The sequence below is a fragment of the Gavialis gangeticus genome, unplaced genomic scaffold, assembly GCF_001723915.1.
Source record: "Gavialis gangeticus isolate Ggan-Ray unplaced genomic scaffold, GavGan_comp1, whole genome shotgun sequence".
Lineage (NCBI taxonomy): Eukaryota > Metazoa > Chordata > Crocodylia > Gavialidae > Gavialis > Gavialis gangeticus.
In genome coordinates, this window is record NW_017729031.1 from 25,586,091 (window position 1) to 25,606,768 (window position 20,678).

General features: G+C 41.9%; 1 protein-coding gene across 1 annotated transcript in view; it reads left to right on the forward strand.

Annotated features, from left to right (window-relative positions):
• Nucleotides 1–20,678, forward strand: part of DPP10 (dipeptidyl peptidase like 10) — a 531,248-nt gene that overhangs the window by 477,112 nt on the left and 33,458 nt on the right. Inside the window, exons 17-20 of the mRNA XM_019522800.1 lie at nt 458–505; nt 5,664–5,762; nt 5,870–5,939; nt 17,485–17,679. Of these exons, the coding sequence (XP_019378345.1) occupies nt 458–505; nt 5,664–5,762; nt 5,870–5,939; nt 17,485–17,679 (412 nt within the window). The remainder of the gene's footprint in view (nt 1–457; nt 506–5,663; nt 5,763–5,869; nt 5,940–17,484; nt 17,680–20,678) is intronic.

A 20,678-nucleotide genomic window follows, 5' to 3' on the forward strand; every position in this document is an offset into this window, starting at 1 on the left:
CCCCCCCCCCCCCCCATTCCCCCCCCCCCCCCCCCGCCAAAGACGTGGTGGAGACATACTCTAAAGTGACTATGATCAATCAAATTTCAGGACCTTAGAACTAGGCCATATACAAATAGAGAATAAGGCTTGTGAATGTTAGGGATGGAAAGGAAAAAACTGAAATAGCAATAAGAGTCTGAATCCATATAATGACAGCTAGGTCCTGAAAAGGAAAGCAGACTGGGGCCTAAGTTTTTAGTAACAGGATTTTAGTGGTCTCCAAGCAGCCGATAGAAAATGGTAGAATACAATCAACTAAACAACGTGTCTGAATAGTCACTCAATTGCATGTATGTCTCCGGTATCTTTCCAAAAGTTCATGTTTTTCAAGAATTGTTCAGAATGAAGAATGAGCATTTTAGGAATATTTCCCATGTTATGTTTTTGTACTTTTTCTCTTTTCCGCAAATATTAGGACCTGGTGTTCCGGTTGTGAGTGTGCACAGTACGAATAACCCTGAAAGTGAGTACACACCATTCCACTGGATTTCTTATTGCTGTCTCCCATTTTTACAAGTCAAAGGAAAAAAAATGCAGTTCATTTCTACAGACCTATCTTAATTATATTCTAGCAACAAACATGATTGTAAGTGATAAGAAGAGAAAGAAATTAATCAAGTGACTAGATGCTTGCCAAGATTTCTCAGATACATGTTATACTAGATGCATAGCTTTCATCTTCTATTTACACTGGAGTTAATTAGGTGGCAGGTTCTTCTTCACCTCTTCACTCACTATATAAATTATACTTTTATTATGATATGCCTTCTGATTTTTTTTTTAAATGTATTTTTAAAGTTTCAATCCAGTTATCTCGGAGAAAGATACAGATCTCTGAGTGCTACTCATCAAATTTGACCTACAGATAATAAGCCAAGTCCTGCTTTGCTTACACTTGTTCGAATTCAGAATGATTCCTATGGCACTTTCAATGGGCGATCCAAAAATAGAGTCTTTATGAGAGCATGCCCAGTACCTCTGTATTTCAAGTTTTACTTATTAAGAAGTATATGATGGGTCATATCTTCCATTGTTCCATTTTCACTTCTAGCCATGTTGTCTCTACCAACAGTCATAAACTCAAAGGACATGGCTTTATCAAAATGTCCCTCATGTAGAGGAACCTTCTGGTGGTGTAGGGCTCCGAATCAGTCAGCCTGGAAAGATCATGGAGCAGGTTCTGAAGGAATCCATTGTGAAATACTTAGAGGAGAACAAGGTGATCAGGAACAGTCAGCATGGATTCACCAAGAGCAAGTCATGCATGACCAACCTGATTTCTTTCTATGACAAAGTGACAGGCTTTGTGGATGAGGGGAGAGCAGTGGATGTGGCATGCCTTGACTTTAGAAAGGCTTTTGACACTGTCTCCTGCAGCACCCTCTTTAATAGCTTAAATAAATATAGACTAAATGAAAGTACTGTAAGGCAGAGATGTAACTGGTTGGATCATCATACTCAGCGAGTAGACCTCAATGGCTCAATGTCCAGTTGGGAGGAGGTATCAACCCCCTGAGGTTTGTCCTGGGTCCCATATTGTTCAGAATCTTCATTAATGATTTCTATGATGGGATTGAGTGCATGCTTAGTGAATTTGCAGGTGACAGAAAGATTGGTGGAATTGTAGACACACCAGAGGGTAGAGCTAAAATCCTGAATGATCTGGATAGACTGGTAAATGAGTCCACAATCAACCAAATGAGATTCAACAAGGACAAGTGCAAAAGTTTTTCACTTAGGACAGAATAACTGCTTGCAGAAATATAGACTGCAGAACGAATGGCTTGGCTGCAATACTGCAGTTAAGAACTTGGGGGTTATAGTGGACTATAAGCTGAATGTGAGCCAACAGTGTGCTCTTGGTGTAAAAAAAAAAAAAGCCAACAGCATCCTGGGTTGTATTAACAGGAATGTCACTTGTAAATCAAGGGAAGTGATTCTTCCCCTCTATTCAGCTCTGGTGAACAGTATTCTGGTGTGTCCAGTTTTGGGCCCCACATTTCCAGAAATATATGGACAATTTGGAAAAAAGTCCAGCATAGGGCAACAAAAATTACTAGGGGCCTTGGAGGCAAGTCTTATGAGGAAAGGGTGAAAGTAGTAGCATTATTTAGAAAAGACTAGGGGATAGGGGGTTGATAACAGTCTTCAGATACTCGACGGGTGGTTATAGAGAGGATGGAGATTCTCTTTTGTCTGTGGCTGTAAGGGACAGGACTAGGAGCAATGGCCTCAAACTTCAGCAGGGGAAATTAAGGATCTAGATTAGGAGGAACTTTTTGACTCTGAAGGTGGTCGGGCATTGCAATAGGCTACCTAGAGAAATTGTGGATTCTCCATGCTTGGAAACTGTTAGACCCCAACCCCATGCGGCACCCAACAACTAGGGAGACCACGATCCAATTGCCCATGGATCCTGTTACTCATTAGCCAGAGCAAGAAGGGAGCAAACACCAGCACACATTGCTTACAACAGTTTCATACAGAATGGAGACCGCTTTGGGCAAGCTCCCTCACAGACACACAGCCCGTGAAACCAGGGGAGCAGCAGTGAACATTAGTTCTTTCCACATTTTATACACCTTGGTTTCATACTTATTAACATTCACCCTGCCTATGTCCCTCCTGCAGTTCCACCCATTTCTCCTCCCATCTCAAGCTCTGCCTCTGTTCACTGTTTGCTTCATTAGCACGGTATTGCCTATGTATTTCATTCATTTACATGCTTCTTTGCTAAGAGCACATGCCTAAGACTTTGACCCCATCTCCTCCTGGTAAATTGTGATTTCTTGCTGGTTCTTTCTGGTTTCTTGCTGACTTCAGCATCATCTCCAAGGTCCTGCTTCTGCTTTATCTCCTAACAATAGCTGTTGGTTTGTATCCTGTTCTTACACAACACATCATGCAATTCGTACCCTATTCTTTTGTTAGGCAAGTGGTAACTTGCCCTTTCAGCATTTGCAAAGTTAGTTACTTTCAATATATCATCCTGCCTTGTGACCAGCAGCTTTTGGAAAAAGCTGGAAAAAGCCTTTATTCAGCTGGACACTCAGTGCTCCCCAAGATCCAAATATTGCTACCCTAACAGAAACTTTCAAAAGCAGGTTCGACAGACACTTGACTGGGAAGGCGTAATCAGAGGTGATCCTGCCTTGGGCAGGGGGGCTGGACTAGAAGGCCTTGTGAGGTTCCTTCCTGCCCTACTTGCCTATGATTCTGTGATCTTACAACAACCACCCTATCCACCTTCAGTACCAGTCAGCATACATGCGTGGGCTAAGTGTAGCAGGATATCCCACCAATTAAGTAATTTCCTGCTCTGCAAGGCAATGGCCAACTGCCATTACCTCAATCTATCTTTAAACTGCTTTTACTTATGTGGGAGGTCCAGGATAGTGCAAATTGTCCTCAGGAACATAGAGTTCAAAGCCCATTTTCCTTAGGGCTTGTGCCTGGCACCCTGCCGCAGAAGATCTTGTTACACATCTAAAAATGTCTTACTAGCAAAACTTCCAAATACAACAATATCTGCAGCATCTTGATAGTCTTTTTAAAATTAAGTAGATTAGTATAATCAGCATCTTCCCCTCATCCTTCATATTTTTAATATAGCTCTTTTCAGTAGTTGCAAAACTCACTACTGCAGAAAACTGAAAGGTGGAGTTTTATCTAACGTGATCTAAAGGCCAGGTATTGTTCAGTGGAAATTCATTAACTTTACCCAGTGTTTGTGAGCATAGAAACTGGCTCAGTATTATTTGTATCAAAAATTCCCATTTGTGACAAACCAGAGTAAAAATGTAAGAAGGATTTATGTCGGGCATTTTGGAAGGGAGACAAGGCAGTATATCTAGAGAGAGATTGTGTACTAGTAACAACAACAAAAAGAAAACAGTAATGAGAATTATGATTTATCCATAATTTTTCAGTGCAGGATTAGATAATCCCCTTTATATAATACAACAGTGAGAGCATGATTAAAGATTACTTCAATTTTTATATCCTAAAACTATAATTATAGAACATCTTGATCAACTGCCTGAATTAGCATTCCAATAGCCGTGTGTAGACGAAACGAGAGTCCTGTGTGCATGACACTTTAAAGTGGGCTAAATGCTTTTGCACCACTTTAATGGTGTCAGTGTTTGCATGCCTCAGCAGCGTATGGCGCATTAATTCCAGCCACTGTAGGAAATTCAGTGGTGTAATGTGCCTTACATGACTTGGGGTGCTGCAAACTAAAATTTATCTGAGGAGTTTTAGTTTGCTGCCCTACAGCCATGGGGTGAAGCACCGGCCTCCGTGCAGCTCCTTGGCTCTGCAGGAAGCCCTGCAGGCAGCCTGGTAGCAGCCCGGGAAGGCAGGCTCCACCCAATAAAAGCGGGGAGCCAGATCTTTTTTTTCCCCTGGAGCCTGCCTGCCTGAGCTGCGCGGAGGCCCAGTGCTTCCCTCCATGGCTGCGGTGCCCCCCAGGACCACCCAAGCTGGGTGCCTACAGGTAGGTGCTGCCTGCGGGGGGCTGCCGCTGCCACAGAGGGAAGCACAGGCCTCCCCCCACCCCACACAGCCTAGGGACCGCTTTGCCCACAGCTCACCTTCCCTCCTCACCAGAGAGGCAGGTAAGTCAGTGGGGTGTGTGCGTGACATGGGGGGGTGTAATCAGCCCTAAATTAAAGAAGTGTTTTTTAAAACCCACTGCTTCAGTTTAGGGCCCCTGTTTTGTCTACTCCTGCCCCTATAGTTAGATTATCATTTACTGTCCCAAATGAGGATATATGATTTTAAAAATCCACATTAAAGTAGTGAGGTTAGGAAAGAAGAAGAGCAAGCAATCTTTCACCCAAGTGCAAAAGGATTGCTTCAAAACTTGTTGCAGTTTTATCCAAGTTGTGTTCTTGCACCGTGCTAAATGGTGTGAGAGAGAAAGCATTCAGTGAAGTGGCCTTATGTAAAGGTGTCTTGGGTACTACTCCCTTACTGAACAACAGCCTGTAAAATGTCTGAGAGAGTGGTGAAAGGAACAGGCTTCTTACATCTGGTCCTAAAAGTTATACTGTTTACTCTCCCAGGTCCCTTTCCTGGTTCCTTTTATGAAGTATCCATTTTGGGAAGTCTTTTGATCATGGGCTCTGGGGCCCTAAAATATTCCTCAAAAAAATCAGTCTGTCCTAAATAACCATCAGCTCCCAGTAGGTTTCATAAACAGTAGCAGGGGACCAGACTTGATGATCTTATAGGTCCCTTCTGGTCCTTCTTTCGGTGATTCTAGTTAGTAACTGCATTGAACTGGATGCTACAGTAGGCAGAGGAGAGGGTGTGTATCTCTCTTTCCACTTAGCACACCAATGCACCATAAGGCAACGTCTTTAATATCTAGTGAAAACAGAGGCTGCTGAAGCCAGAACACAGAATAGATGCATCTTTTGAATTAAGCGGATTGCTTGGTTTTTTAGTGGCAAAGATGTCTCCTTATAAAACATATTGAAAGAAGGAATTTATTAATAGTTTTAACATCATAAATATTTCTCTCTCCCTTTGTTTTTTTGTTGGTATATTACTTTATGTCTTGTACAGTAATTTATTGTACTTTCTATTCTGCTGTCTCTTGTTGTTTTCTACAGATTTTCACATATTGGAAAGTAACGTTGTGTTGAAAGAAGCTACTTTGAAAAAAAAACATTTCCGGAGAGAAATCAAAATGCTTCACATTGAGGACTACGGTAAATTTAGCAAAATGTTATTTTCACAAACCCCAACTTTCTGCAACTATTACTATTTTTCATCTGTGTAACTACCAGCCTTTAATGTTTTGCTCTTTTCTTAAAAGAACTTCCTTTACAGTTGTCACTTCCAAAGGATTTCACAGATCGAAACCAGTATGCTCTTCTGTTACTAATGTGAGTATCCAGGATCATTACAAACAATAATTAAAGTAGGGAAATGGGGATATTTAGAAAGTGTTCAGATCTCTTTCTTTTGTAAGTGTAAATCTGTATTGATGTTTGTGTAGGTGTAAGGAAAAATATTACTTTCTTTACAGCCAAGTTCTTGTGTTGATAAATCAAAAGTGTGACCTGGGAAGACGCTATTTTATGTGTTTTGTTGTAAAGAAAACTTGTGAACTTGTGTGCATAAATGCACATCAAGTTATGTATCCATGAAGGCGCAGGGATTCAACTGGTGTAACTGGTAGTAGTTTTCCTGTCTTTCATGGAGCCAAATGGGTTTACACGTTCCCTGAGAACCTGAAGTGTGGTCTTCTGTTAAGTCACTGATAACACAGATAGGATTTGTAAGCCGTGCCTGGGCTCCTAGTGCAGAACTCAGTTTGGAGTAGGTGAGAGGTGTACTATTTGTACAGCAGTGGCTGGGGATATTATGGGCATGTTACAAAGTCCTTGGAGATCAGTAGAAAGTCTTTGTGGGAAGAAGGTATTCACTGGCAGCCTGTGCTATATTTGTAGGAAGCAACCTAGCTTGTTTTTCTTTCAAAGCCAACCTTCTTTATTTGCTTCTAGGGAGGATGTTTGGGGTGGAGAAAAGAAATCATCATCCTCCCTCCAATGTGCTTAGATAAGTCTAATGTCTTCAATACTTCCCCCAACTTGTTTTACTAGGTTTTTTTCTCAGGGACTGATGGGTGCCGGATGAGATAGGGAAGAGGTTTCCTGTATATGCAATCCTCTCCTTTCATATATTTAGTTTCAGGCAGCTATGATTCAGCCCAGGATACATAATTAGCCATATTTAATTCTTTCACTCATTGGTAATTCCTGACGTATATTACTGGTAAAAAGCAGCCACGTTAGAAAAAAGTCTGACTTAAGGGCTTACTGTAAGAGTTGAGAAGTTGGGGATATCTTTTTTCCCACTGGTGCCCCTAGACTGGATTTGAAATTCTTAACAAACGTGGGAGTGTATTTATACTGCTTGCATTATGACATTGAACCTTTTTAGCCTTGGGGTAGATATCCCATCAGCTCTTTGTGGATAGAATTAATAGTGTGAATCTTATTAACAGGAATGGAGGGGAGGAAATCAATACTCCTTTATAGCTATGGTTTCTATTCACATGGTTGAAAATGTAACCCCCAATGAGATTTTAAATTATGTGACTGGCTGAAATGTGCTTCCTTTTAATGGTAATGACCAAAGTTTCATAGTTTCTAGGGTCGGAAGGAACCTGAACAGATCATCGAGTCCGACCCCCTGCCCTGGCAGGAAAGAGTACTGGGGTCAAACGACCCCAGCAAGCTGTACATCTAGCCTCCTCTTAAAGGACTCACAATTATTCTTACAAGACCAAATTTTCTTCTAAATAAGCTCTCCAGAATTATTATATTTGATCATTCTGTTTGGTTCTTAGGTGTTGCTTTGTAAACAGGCAATAAAAAAAAATACTGATTTGGCAGCCAAATTTGTGATGCAAGTGCCTATGTTGGAAAACTGGAACTACGTTTAAACTGAACCAATGACTGAATCTCTAACTTCAGTAGTTTTTACAGATACTTTGTCTTATGAGACGAGGGAGAGAAGAGTGTTTGGTAGTGCACATTATGAAGCGTATTTAGATCGTAGGGAGTTGGGAAGGATCAACAGACTCCATAATTTGAAGGCCAGTGGAATTTTAACATATAGTCACAAAAAAAATTTTTTTTTCTTTTCCTGAAAATCAGGGAACTTAGAGAGATGTTTGGAATTTAGAAAGTGTCTTTCAAGAAGAGTTCATTATATAAGTTTTCATAGATTTCATAGACATTGGGGCTGGAAGGGACCTTGGAAGATCATCGAGTCCAGCCGCCTACCCAAAGGGCAGGAAGTCAGCTGGGGTCATAGGATCCCAGCAAGATAAGCATCCAATTTCTCTTGAAGGTGTTCAGTGTAGGTGCTTGAACCACCTCCGATGGCAGGATGTTCCAGACCTTGGGCGCTCGGACAGTAAAGAAATTCTTCCTTATGTCCAGTCTGAAATGGTCTCGCAGTAGTTTATGACCATTCGACCTTGTCATCCCTTGGGGCGCTCTGGTGAACAAACGTTCCCCCAGATCCTGGTGGTCACCCCTGATAAACTTATAGGTGGCCATCAGATCACCCCTGAGCCTGCGCTTTTCCAGTAAAGAGCCCCATGGCTCTCAGCCTGTCGTCATAAGGTCTGCTTTTCTGACCTCTGATCATGTGCATGGCTCTTCTCTGCACTCTCTCAAGCTTCTCCACATCGTTTTTTAATTGTGGGGCCCAAAACTGGACGCAGTACTCCAGTTGCAGCCTCACCAAGGCCGAGTACAAGGGGAGAATGACGTCCCGGGATTTTGCTTGAGAAGCATCTGTGGATGGAAGCCAGCGTTTTGGTCACTTTAGTAGCCGCAGCATTGCATTGCAGGCTCATGTTCATCTTGTGGTCAATGGTGACCCCCAAGTCTCTTTCTTCCGTAGTGCTAGCCAGCATAGCACTGCCGAGCCTATAAGGATGCTGCAGGTTTTTCTTTCCAAGGTGAAGAACCTTGCATTTTTTGGTCTTAAATGTATTGACAACATATATTTAATTATCTGTGAAATCATACAGTGAGCCAGAAGACAGCAAAGGAGAAGGATATATTGCACATTAATAAAAATCTGAGGAACACAAAAGAGAAGGTCCTTCCATAACTGGGCATCCTTTATATATATGAAAACAGAGCTTGGGAGAATTTTAGAGTGTTTCTTCTGCAGAAGTTCGGTTTGCCCAGGGTGATACTAAGGCAGTATTTGAGTTCTGGCCTTGTCAAGGTTAGAGATCTATGTAAGTCCCAGTGAGCAGGCTGTCAACAATACCTTAATGCTACCAAATAATTATGCCTGGAAAGTCATTATGTTGTAGCTTTTTCAAGTGGGAAGGAAAATGCCACATTGACAAATACAAATTGTAGTCTCTCTGGCTTCGTAATACTGAATTTCTGCTTCTTTTCAGCTTAATCCCCTCCTTTTACTGTGCTGAATTCTCAGCATTCTGTTAACAGGAGATATATTTAGAAATCCCTCCACATGGTAATGAAAAGTCAATACTGGCAGTCTGACATGAGACCTGCTCTAGTTCATTTAATGTTGCTCATCTTCCCATCCCCCTAAAGAAGGAAAACCAATATTCCACAGCTCATCTTGATAGAAACTCTGAATTTAGTTCACCAAATCCCTTCTTATTGTTTCAGATGAACCAGAGTGGGGCCTGAGGGTTTGGAAATCCCACTGGAGTTGGTGTGGGTTCTGTCTGTGGGACAGTTGCCACACTGGGCACATCTACATGAAATACTGATTTGCACACTAATTTGCTGGGCAGTAAAGTGCTACTGTCTGCACATGTGCAGCAGTTAGGGTGCAGTAAACTAATTGACTGTGCTGCTGGATAGTCCTATCAGATACAAGTGTTATCCAGCAGCATGTGCAAACAGCAGCATGTGCAACAGTATGTGCAAATGCATGTGTAAACAGTGATGTTGGGATTAGTTTACTTTGACCCAAATTTAGCCAGAATATAGTTGTATAAATTGCATGTGTAGATGTGTCCACAGGCTACATCCAGGCAAGCACGGGCATGCGGTATTTGGCGCTGAAGGCCCATCTGTGGCACCACACATCACACATGCAGGCAGCTCAGGGAGGGTTTTTGGCCCTGGGAAATCGTGGGGGCAAAAAAAAAAGCAGGGTGGCACAGGTAAGGCCGCTGGGACCAGCACAGTTGCTGGTCTTGGCTTACCCTGCCCCACCCAGGGTGACCTCCCACACTCCAGAGGACACACGGCACGGGCACAAGGTGTGCCACTGCTACTTGTCCCCAGGGAAACAAATATCCGTGCTTGTGTGAACGCAGCCACTGAGTCCAAGATTTGCAGGCAAATCGTTGGTCGGGCCAGTCCTTAAACTGGAAGAGTTATATGTCTGTATGCATGCTGGGTATTTTAACCATCTGACCTACCTGGCCAATGACATCTTCCTTCTTTTCACTACCTGAATAACACCTCCCAAAAGCAATACTGTACTTCCACGAGAGATATCAGGCAATTTGAGATAGAGCCGATTAGCCAATTGGTTGAAAACATGATGTCATGCATCCTGCCCTTGGAGTGGTACTTGTATGACTGACTTAGAAACACCATCTCCCTTCTGAAGCCCTGGTAGGATTCTTCCATGAGCAGATCATTTTAATGGCAAATAAGCAAAGCAACTTTTCAAGGCTGCTGACCAGCCATACTGCTTTCTTGCCCATGGTCTCAAAGGTGATATAGGGTCATGTAGGTGCTAGAAGGAAAAACTGAATGTTTGTGACTGATAACGTTGGTAATAATGCTTTGTTGTCTTCCTCTTTCTTTCCAAAGAAAAATATTTATGGAGCCCTGTTACAGTTTGAAACACTGAGGTGTCATTTGACTTGTAATCATCTGTACTTATGAAACGGCTTAAAGCGCTTACATCAGCAAGGTTGCAATATGCAAATGAAAACAGAGGGAGAAGGGAAAGAAGAATTTAAGAGAAATAATAGGGTCACTTGATGTATCACTACTCTGGGGCCAAGCTGTCTGCGGTTAATTGTGTATTTAAAACTTGCTTACCAGCTGCTAATGATGCAGATTTCTGGTCTTCTTTCTGGGGAGGGGTGGTGTCTGGCCTACAATATGCCTGTGGGGTCCAGTCTAGCTATATGTGTTGTCCCAGGATTTCTGTCTGGATTCTCTTCTCATGGTTGGGCCTTGGAGACTTGCATCCTTGGCTCAGAGATAAGTGTATTTTATAAATCATGACTGGATTGTATGCCCTTGTAGGGCAGGAGACAATTTTTACTTTGTACAATGCTGCCCTGGTAAGGCACCATCCTAATATCAGAATTTGGAGAAAACTAACATTGCTTCCTTTGCTGTGAAATAATGAGGTGCAGCGTAACAAGTGTTGTGATCCTTAAACCCTTAATGTTAGAGAAGTATTTTGAGAGGCTGAGATAGAAGTGCATAGTACTCATTTATGTTTGCTCCTATCACCAGACTCTCTCTTAAATGAACAAGCCTTGCTCAGAGCCAGTTATGTCTGGCTAGCCCTATTTTTCTTTTGTGCATTGTGATACATAGACCATAAAATGCTAAATAGATTATAACACCATCCATTCTTCCATTTCTTCATCTGTGTCTACTAATACATTTCACACTCAGTTTCCCTCAAATATAATGCATGCACTGTAGCTATAGATTAGAGAGGTGTATAGTAATTGCTTGAAAGACTGATTATTATCTCTTTTCTATATAATTAGGATCAAAGTTTAAATTTCAGATCCTTGATTTTTCTCATTATGGTTCACCTTACTCATTTAAAAATTTGGAAGATACACTCCCAAGTAACACACAGGAAATGATTAACTAAAGACTCTGGCATTTAATCTGGCTAATAAAGTGAGAGGTGATAATCATTCTTTATTTTTTTTCTTGAGCATAATTAACCTCATTCCTTCAAAATCTGTAGATAATGCCTCCTAAAAGTCAGCTTTTATTATTTAATGCCATTTAAAAATGTCCAAACCATAAGTGAATATAGTAAAGCTGAACCAGTAAAAAGACTGATCTGATCTCCTCAGGCAGACACAAAATCCTCAGGCAGTACCCCTCTGAGTAGCCAACAAATACCTTACAGTACGAGAAGCATTAAATATTTGCTTATACTTCTTTACAAGCAGTTGCTGAAGTGGCTGAATCATGTCAGACCCTATTGAAATGGTGACAGATGTGGGCCTTAATCAAGCCATCAGGTCCGTTTGGGAGAAGGCCCAAGTCTAATGCACTGCAGAGACTGCAAGATTCAGACCATCAGGTGGAAAGTGGCACAAGAATAACAATGTAAAATGCCATCACCTATTTAAATAGCAGGAACTTAAGGAGGCATAATATAACTGTTAGGATATGCAGATCCTGGGTATGATCACAACCATATGTTAATAGGCCTTTTTTGGAGCTTTCATTTGCTGGGAGAGACATCATTTGTTTTAAATGACATCTGTTACAAGCAATAGAACAATTCACTGACACATGGTGCAGCAGGAAAATGCGTGGTAGAATCTACCTTATTCTACTAGGTTTGCAGGTAGGATGTCCCAGAGGTCCTTTTCATCTGGTGGTGTTAGTTCTCCCCCCTGCAATGGCTGTGAAGCTTAATTTTGGGGGAATCCTGCAGTTGTGCAGCTGGTTTACTCATGCCAATGCTTTTGTGGGTTTTGCTTGCTAGCCTGCTAACTAATTCTGACACTTTTCCCCCAGTTGGTACAGCAGTGATTTTCTGCCCTTTTAATGTTGCTTTTCCATAGAGTCTTGTGCAAACACTGCTTTTGTTACTCTTCTGGGATTCCCCACCCCCATTTTTTAAACATCTGGTTATGTCCAAGGGCCCTGATAGTGAACATCCCAGACAGGAGCTGGAAGGCAGCTTTCCCCAGCTGTTTCCCATACAAGGCAGTTCTGGTGCTACTTGTGCCATGAGCATCCCTGGGGCTGTTGACTCTTGGACCAGGACTCCAAAAAAGAGTCAGGAGGAGTTGGACCAGGCTCCTTCTGCACCTAAGCCATCCTTCTTAGCGGGGGGGATGGCACTGCAGGGAAAACCATAGATGACCTGATTATCTGGGTGTATGTGTGAAGTGAACAGAGCAGGCTCAATATCTTCACTTTTCAAAGTTCTGGCTTAAGAGTCACAATCCCTTAATATAGTTTATGGCCGTTTTAAGAATATTAAATGTGGCCGTGCATTATCACCTCTTGTTCATTTCCATCTATCAGGCACTGACTAGATAACATAAGCTCTTTGGACTTTTTTTATTGTTTTTGTTTTACTCAAAAGTAAATACATTTGGTTTGTACAGCTGCAAATGGACTGTTTTCTAGACACAGTCCAACAGGGAATGCGAACAGGGAGAAGACGCTTGATGTTGTGTGGTTTCAGTGCCAATAACTGTTCTAGGAAACTATTAATCAACTATAATGTTACACCTCAAAAATGTGTGCTAACTTTATAGCTGGTTGCCATCCAGCTTTAATTTGCACATGTAGCAGGGGCTCCTCTGTGGCTGGGAGCCCCATCAGCTGAAACGTAATGCATGATACAACACCACAGTTCCTGGCATACTTGTGTGACATGGCAGGAGGGCGACTGTGTGGATCCTGCATTAGATCCCATTGCACCTTTACCTGCATGTATAGAGGGGCCCTCTTATTGATAACAATGGGTATTTCTGGTAGTACAGCCATGTCAGAAGGTCATTCATACAAACTGAATGTGCAGTAAAATGTGTTTCAATGTCAGTCTTCCTCCATTGACCAAACTTATTATCCATACCATAGTTTCCCCTCATCAATTTATATTTGCAGTTATGGATTTTTTTCATACGTGCCAGATTCATAGGGTCATATCAGGAGTTTTGATTTTGTTCCACAAATTTGTGAAAACTGTGTGGAAACAAACATTAGGGGAAATAATATTTATATAGTGCAATCAGCAATAACTCTTCAAGTCCTTTAAAATAATTGTTTCCTCACCTTTGGTCCTCCTTTTCACTTCCAGGAAAGTCACCAACAAAATCACCCCCATTTAATTTGTAACAGATTAACTAGGTGGAACCAGATTTTGCACAGTTATGAAGGGAATATGTCAGAGATGTAGTGCTTAGGATAGCACAACAGAAATTGTCACTCTTCAGAGTAATGCATAGGCTTTAACTGAGTGTTCTGGTTAAAGATTCAAAAAGAGAAGTTTTTCCTCCTTTCTAATATACCAACCACCAGATGATGAGCTGCTGCTTTTTCCAGACAGTCTGAGGTGTGTGTGACTATACTGCAAGAAGCATACAAATTGCCCACTAAGGTCAATGATATCGGTATATTATTGATAGTTTCTGTCTGTTTAAATGGCATCTCAATGGTGAACTTCAGCAGTGGTCCTGAATCATCCCCAGCTCTGCTGGCACTGCAGGCTTATGCGTGTCACTAGTATTAAGGGTGCAGACCAAGTGGGTCTGAATTTTGAAAGTTGGGCAAATATAAAAATGCTGCTTATATGCAAGTAGCAAAAAATAAAGAGAAGAATTATTAGGTGATTACATCTTCACTTAATTCCACTTTTCTTGTTGTTCCATTGTTAGGGAGTACAATGATATTGCTGTTTAGTACCCATTAAGAAACACTGCTTAAGCACTTCATCCATTTACATCATTATAATCAGGCTTTACACAAGCATAACAAAGGAGTAGAGACACAACTACAGATCTACAGCAATGCAATTTATTTGGATCCAATGTAGAATTACCCAAGTTAAAAAGAAGGGGAATACTACTCCAGTGGAAGTAAATGCCATGTAATATAATTGTCATATGTCTTCAGGTATCAGAGGTAGACATTTGTTATAGGCCAACAGTACAGGAAGTGAGAAATATTTGGTTCGTCCAAATATAGGGAAAGTGCCTCTTCCCATTTTAGAAACAGGGAATAGGCAGTGATATGATTTTGCAGGGCCCTGATGCTTAGGGGCCTGGACATCTGTACTCCCATTCCCCCTTTTCATAGGTCCTGCTGCAAGCTATACTTGCTGCCCTGTGTCCTAGTGGCGGGGGTCTGTAACAACACCTAGTGAAGTCTGATCAACTCAAATAGCGGTTCCTCTGTCCCCTCTCAATCCCAGTGTAATTTACATATGTGTTCACAACTGATGTAAATTACACATATGCAAATGAGTTGAATGTAAAAGAGGCCAAAAAAGAGCGAGTAACTGTATGTGGCCCTTCTGGATACTTGCTTTAATTTTGCCATCTGTGAAATATGTGTAATGCGTCCACTCATCAGATTTGTTTATGCCTATCCATGAACAGGGTTAGGAGGGCAAAAGGGGTTTTCTAGTCCTATATAAATCCCAAGTATAATCCGAGTCCTTGCCATCATGACCCTCAGACTTTACCCCTAATATCTTATATATCGGACAGGGGGTGCTCTGGAAGGGCGAATCTACACCCTGTAAAAAAAAGGCATGACAGGGAAAGGCACTGAATGGTCTTGCTGTGCTCCACACTTGGAATGCTACTAGTGTTGTTTTTATGAGCAGGGAAATGCTGAAAGTAGTTTATTATAATTAAATTTTAATTAGCAGCGAGCATAAACCAAAACGCTAATTCCATAGACTACTGAACTCTGGAAAGATTGGATACAAATACAAACTGCAGCTCAGGCCTTACTCCAGTTGGGGAGTGTGCACCAATGGGTCTGATCTGTTTCAGTGCTCAGGGGGTGACATTCACCCTGGGAGAAGGATCATCGCTCACATATGTGAAAGCTTCAGCTGCCATGTGAAGCTCTTTCTGGCCCTCATGGTTGCAGAGTGAAGCTTTAAAGTGTGCATCTGAGCCCTCAAAAGCAGAACTGAAAAAAAAAATCTTTTTTTTTTTTTTTGGCTTGGACTCATTTGGGTTGGCACCACGAATATAAGCAAAAACAATCAAGAATAGAATGATTATATATGAAAGGCAAATATGATTACCTGTCTAACTGACAACATGTAGGAGAGGTTGTCCAAAATGCTGACCACTGAATTAAAGTGGCCTTTGTTGAAGTCACTAGCAAAACTTCAGGCCTTGTTACACCCTACTCAGTGAGTTGTCTGTACTCGAGAGTAGGCAGGGAAGGGTTAACCTGCCTGCCCAGCCACCACTGCAGAGCCCACCCAGAGCGCAGCAGTGGCAGGAGTCAGGCAGGAAAGTTAACTCTTCCCTGCCTGTTTCTCTAGGACAGACAGCAAAGGCAGCCACAAGGAAGCAGAGCAGGGATGCAGTGAAGAGGGATCTGGGATGCGGGGAGGGTAGAGGGGGTAGTGGGCCCAATCCAGGCCAACAGGGTTGTGGGGGAGGCAGGTGGGAAGTTTATACTACGGTTTAGCCTAATGTGGCTACACCTTAGTGTAACACAAGTTGGGTAACATGGATCAGACATAATCCTGCCCTGGAGTGGTATCACTTTGAACCACCTAAGCAGTGGTAAAAAACAGTTTCAGGTGTTAATATGCAGACAATCCAGGTGTTAAGAGCTCCAGGAGCCATCCAAGATTACCATGTAACAGGGCCCTTCCTTGAGAATAGTTAGGCCAAGGTGAAAAAACCTAGGGTAAGCAGTAGGATACGTATTCTGTGCCTGTTCCTGTTGTAGAAAAATAACATAGCTGGAGCTCAACTCCTGATATCATAGGTAGATCAATAAAGCAGATGTTACTGAAGATGGAAACAAATTCATTTGTCATATCCATACTAATTAACAAGTTGCTTGAAAGTTTGCAGGTGACTTATCAGTCACCCACAGCAATTGCCTCATTGAATCAACAGCTAGCAGTATGCATGAAGCAACAATGATTGAAGGGACAGTATGGCATTTTTTCCCCTATTTCTGTAACTCTTTCAAGCTTAGACTTTTTCAGCAAAATAATCATTTGTGTCTTCATCCTTCTTTCACCCTAGACAGAATATTCCCATAGACACTGTCCAATCTAATTTCCATACAGCCAGCACAGACACTTTTACATTTTAATTTGCATTCAACTGGCAGATTCAGTCTGTAGAAGCATTTTGCATTTTGTACAACTTCATGGTAGCCTGCTCTCTTTTTCTGTGTTTATCTTGGAAAAAAAAATAATGACAAGCCTCCCTTTTAAAATTGACATTTTATTGTCATTGGAATGAAAAAAACGTATGTTTGCTTTCAATGGAAAATGCTTATCGTTCCTCTAGAAACTGGATTCCTCCCATTCCTTTCCACCTTTTCTGCTGTAAACCTTTTTTCTTTCAGTAATAAAATAAATGTACCATTTTTACCTGCATCTATTACTCACTGTAAACTTTGCCGGTAGAAATAAGTTTATCCAATATTTGCATAAACTCTCCTCTACAGCCTGCTTCACAAAATTCCATTGAAAGATATAATTCACTTATTTTTGCTTTCTAAGAAAACATTCTCCTAAGCAATATTACATATTCTGTTAAATTATGATCAGACTTCTATAATGAGTTGTCCCTTCTGCCTCTGTATAGTGAGTTAACAATATCTAAAACAGTTTCCAAAATTCAAATGACCACAAGGCCTAATGGTAATTTCACAGTTGTGCTACTAATGCCTGTGCGGCGCATCTAGATTATTGTGTTTTCCAAATAGTGCATCTACTGAATAATATTTATAGTTTTAATATGTTTGTGTTATACAATTAAAGAAATACGTTTGCTTACTGTTGCCATGGGGGATAACCACACAGTTTAATGTGAATGGCATTGATTAAATGGACAATAATGCATCTGGATTACATAACTCTGACTGAACTCTGCCATCTAGGTTAAATAAAATATTGAAGAACTGCAAGGTGAATCGCATTGTCAATAACCTTCATTTTTCTTGGGTCTGTTGGTATTTACAGTGATGAAGCTCCAGGCAGCCAGTTGGTTACAGATAAGTTTCACATTGACTGGGATTCAGTGCTTGTCAACTCCGATAATGTCATCATAGCACGATTTGATGGCAGAGGGAGTGGATTTCAAGGCCTCAAAATTCTACAGGAAGTTCACCGTTGCTTAGGATCAGTGGAAGTGAAGGACCAAATAGCAGCCATAGAGTACGTATGTACAAACGTCTTTTATTTTAATCTATTTTTTCTAGATGGTAGGACCATCAAGCAATAGCCTTGCAGATTTTATTGCTTTCCTTCTGCCGAGTGAATCCATTAAGCATTTATCTATAGTGTAATTATACATTTTGAAACAATGATCTTTCCATTACAAAGTAATGAAATTAAGAAGAAAATCAAGGGTAAAATGTTTTTAGATTGATGTTTGTCTTTGCTAAAGCTTACCTTCAGAATTTAATGGAAATTTGCAAAGGAGATGTAGGTCACTTAATTGTGTACGTTCTTTAGGGAAAATACCTTATTGAAAATATGAAGTGCTTCATTGCAGTTAAAATATAGGGAGGTATAGACATTCAGAAGCCTGAGGCAGAATCAGTCTAAGTCTCATGGTTTTCTGTAAGTGGTGTAGTTTAGATTGGTAGCAGGCAGAACACAGATTAACCCTTTGGTAGTGGGGAGGGAAAATCTTAGATATGGTTCTGCCATTTTTAAGCCAGCCTATATTGCCAAACTTCTGTTCTATTACAGGTGGAGACTGATTTCCCATCACCTAAACTAATAAAGGTGTAATGTCTGTACCTGACCTTAATGTTTTAAGCAGATAGGATTGTGTTCTGATGTTGCTTAAGCCACGGTAGAGCCAGAGTTACTCTACCAAGTGTGTGGACTTACAATTTTATGAATGAGAGCAGAAATTGGTTGAAGGCTTTATTGCCTTTTCAGATGCAGCATTGCTTCTTGACCAGTGTAAACTCTTTCTTTATATTACAGTTAGAGCTGATTTATACCAATTAAATTGGAAGATGAAGCAGGCTTTTCTGTGTATTTACAGATCAGATATCTGATTGTACTTTTAAACTGTGTGTGCCATCCTGAATTAGAAAATGTCCTTAAATATAGGTGGGGTTTTGGTTGTAGCTGTGTTGGTCTAAGGCAGGGGTGGGCAAAATGCAGCATGCGGGCTGGATGTGGCCCGCCAGGCCATTCTGTCCGGCCCTCGGGGGCCCCCCCAGAAATTTAGAAAATTAATACTTATCTGTCCCTGGCTGCCTGTCATGCAGCCCTCAATGGCTTGCCAAAACTCAGTAAGCAGCCCTCCGCCCAAAATAATTGCCCACCCCTGGCTAAGGATGTAGACAGGCAAGGTTCTTTCAGTGATATCTTTCATTAGATGAACTGAGTAGCTGGAAAAAAAAGTTTTAGGCAAGCTTTTGGGTGCAGTCACCCTTCTTCAGGCATAGAGACTCCCTATGCCTGAAGAAGGGTGACTGCTAGGGCTGTGTGAAATTTCACTGGCTGTTTCATTTCAATGCTGTTTCGATTTGTTTTGAGCTCGAAACAGTGAAATCAAAATTAAATGAAGGGCTTCGAAACAGCCTCAGAATGAAACAAGGCAGTCAAAAAGTTTTGAGTTTCAAATCTGAAGCTGGGCTTGCCTGCAGGGAAACAGAAAGTAAGGAGAGGGAGGGGGGAGAAGGACTGCTCTGATATTGGCTGTGTAGCTGGCCAGTGACTGATCCTTCCCTGAGGTCCCTTCCAATCTCAGTGCTCTGGGGGAGGGATGGAAAAACAGCATAAAAAGCAGCATTGTTTGAACTGGCCTGCTTTCTGCTTAGGGGTCTGATAGCTACTGAGCTGTGTCTTCCAGAAGCTCAGGAGTGTTAGACAACTAGGCTACTCCTGCTATTGATATGATATCCTACTCGCTAGCCTAGCAAGTGGGATTCTGCAATACCATTTCCTTTCTTTCTAGACCCTTTTATTATTATATTCATTGATTTATTCATTTCAATTTAATAATTCTTTGGATATTATACTATAGAATTTATATAGGAAGGCAGATAAATTTGTATATTTTTTATTTTTATACATTTATATCTTGCAGCATATTATACTATATAATTTATATGAGAAGGCACATATACATTTATATATTTTTATAAAGGCAAGACACTATGAAACACACCATGAAGTGTGCTGGAAAGGCAGATGGCAAGCCTTCAGGAAGGGGAGGAAGAAGGGGTGGAGGGAGAGGTGTAAACCCCCCCCACAAACTGAGATGCAGCCTCTTTCGTACAACCAGCAGGAATGAGGCTTCCAGTTCTACAGGCAGCAAGGAGAGGGGAGCAGTGCCACTGCCGCTGCCTGTGCCTGAGTCTGCATCCCCTCCAAGAGCACCAACCATAACATCCCCCCACCACCGCCATGACAACAAGCATCAGCACCAGCATGGCAGTCTCCTCCATCCCCATTTCACTTCCCGTGCTGAGCCTTGCAGTGCCAGAGGAAGAGCTGGATCTGGTTCTGGGGCTGAGTGCTATAGCCAGGGAAATTCTGGGTTAGGAGCGGGAACCATCTGAGTTTGTGCTCCACACCCCTTAAGTTTCCCCTAGATCCCAGTCTCCTTCCCCCAAAGGCACTTCACAGGAGGCTGAGGTAGAGGTTGCAGAGGCAAGCAGCTCAGCTGAGTTGCTATGGCTCTGCCTGCTGAAAAGAGGAAAATGGCAGCATCCACACATGCACCCACACCCCAGAAGCAAGTGAGTAGTGTGGTCTGGGATCATTTCGAGCTGGCAGATGATCCCACATACACTATCTACCTTCACTGCTTAGCCAACAAGGGAACAAAATGCATGGGCACTGCAGAGATGCTGATGCATCTCCACAGGCACCACCCCCTTGCACTTGCTCGTTCTCAGCCTGGCATAAGTGGGAGCATGCCCAAAGGGAAGTACCCCTCTCACTCCAAAGCCCCCATCACCCCAAAGCAAAGGCAAGCCACCTTGAAACAGTGGGGCAAAGGCAGACAGAAAGAGGGGCATGTTTCAGAGTTGGTAGGGTCGGAAGGGACCTGAGCAGATCATCAAGTCCAACCCCCTGCCATGGCAGAAAAGAGTACTGGGGTCAAACAACCCCAGCTAGGTGTTCATCCAACCTCCTCTTAAAGATCCCCAGGGTAGAAGCCAGCACCACTTCGCTTGGAAGTT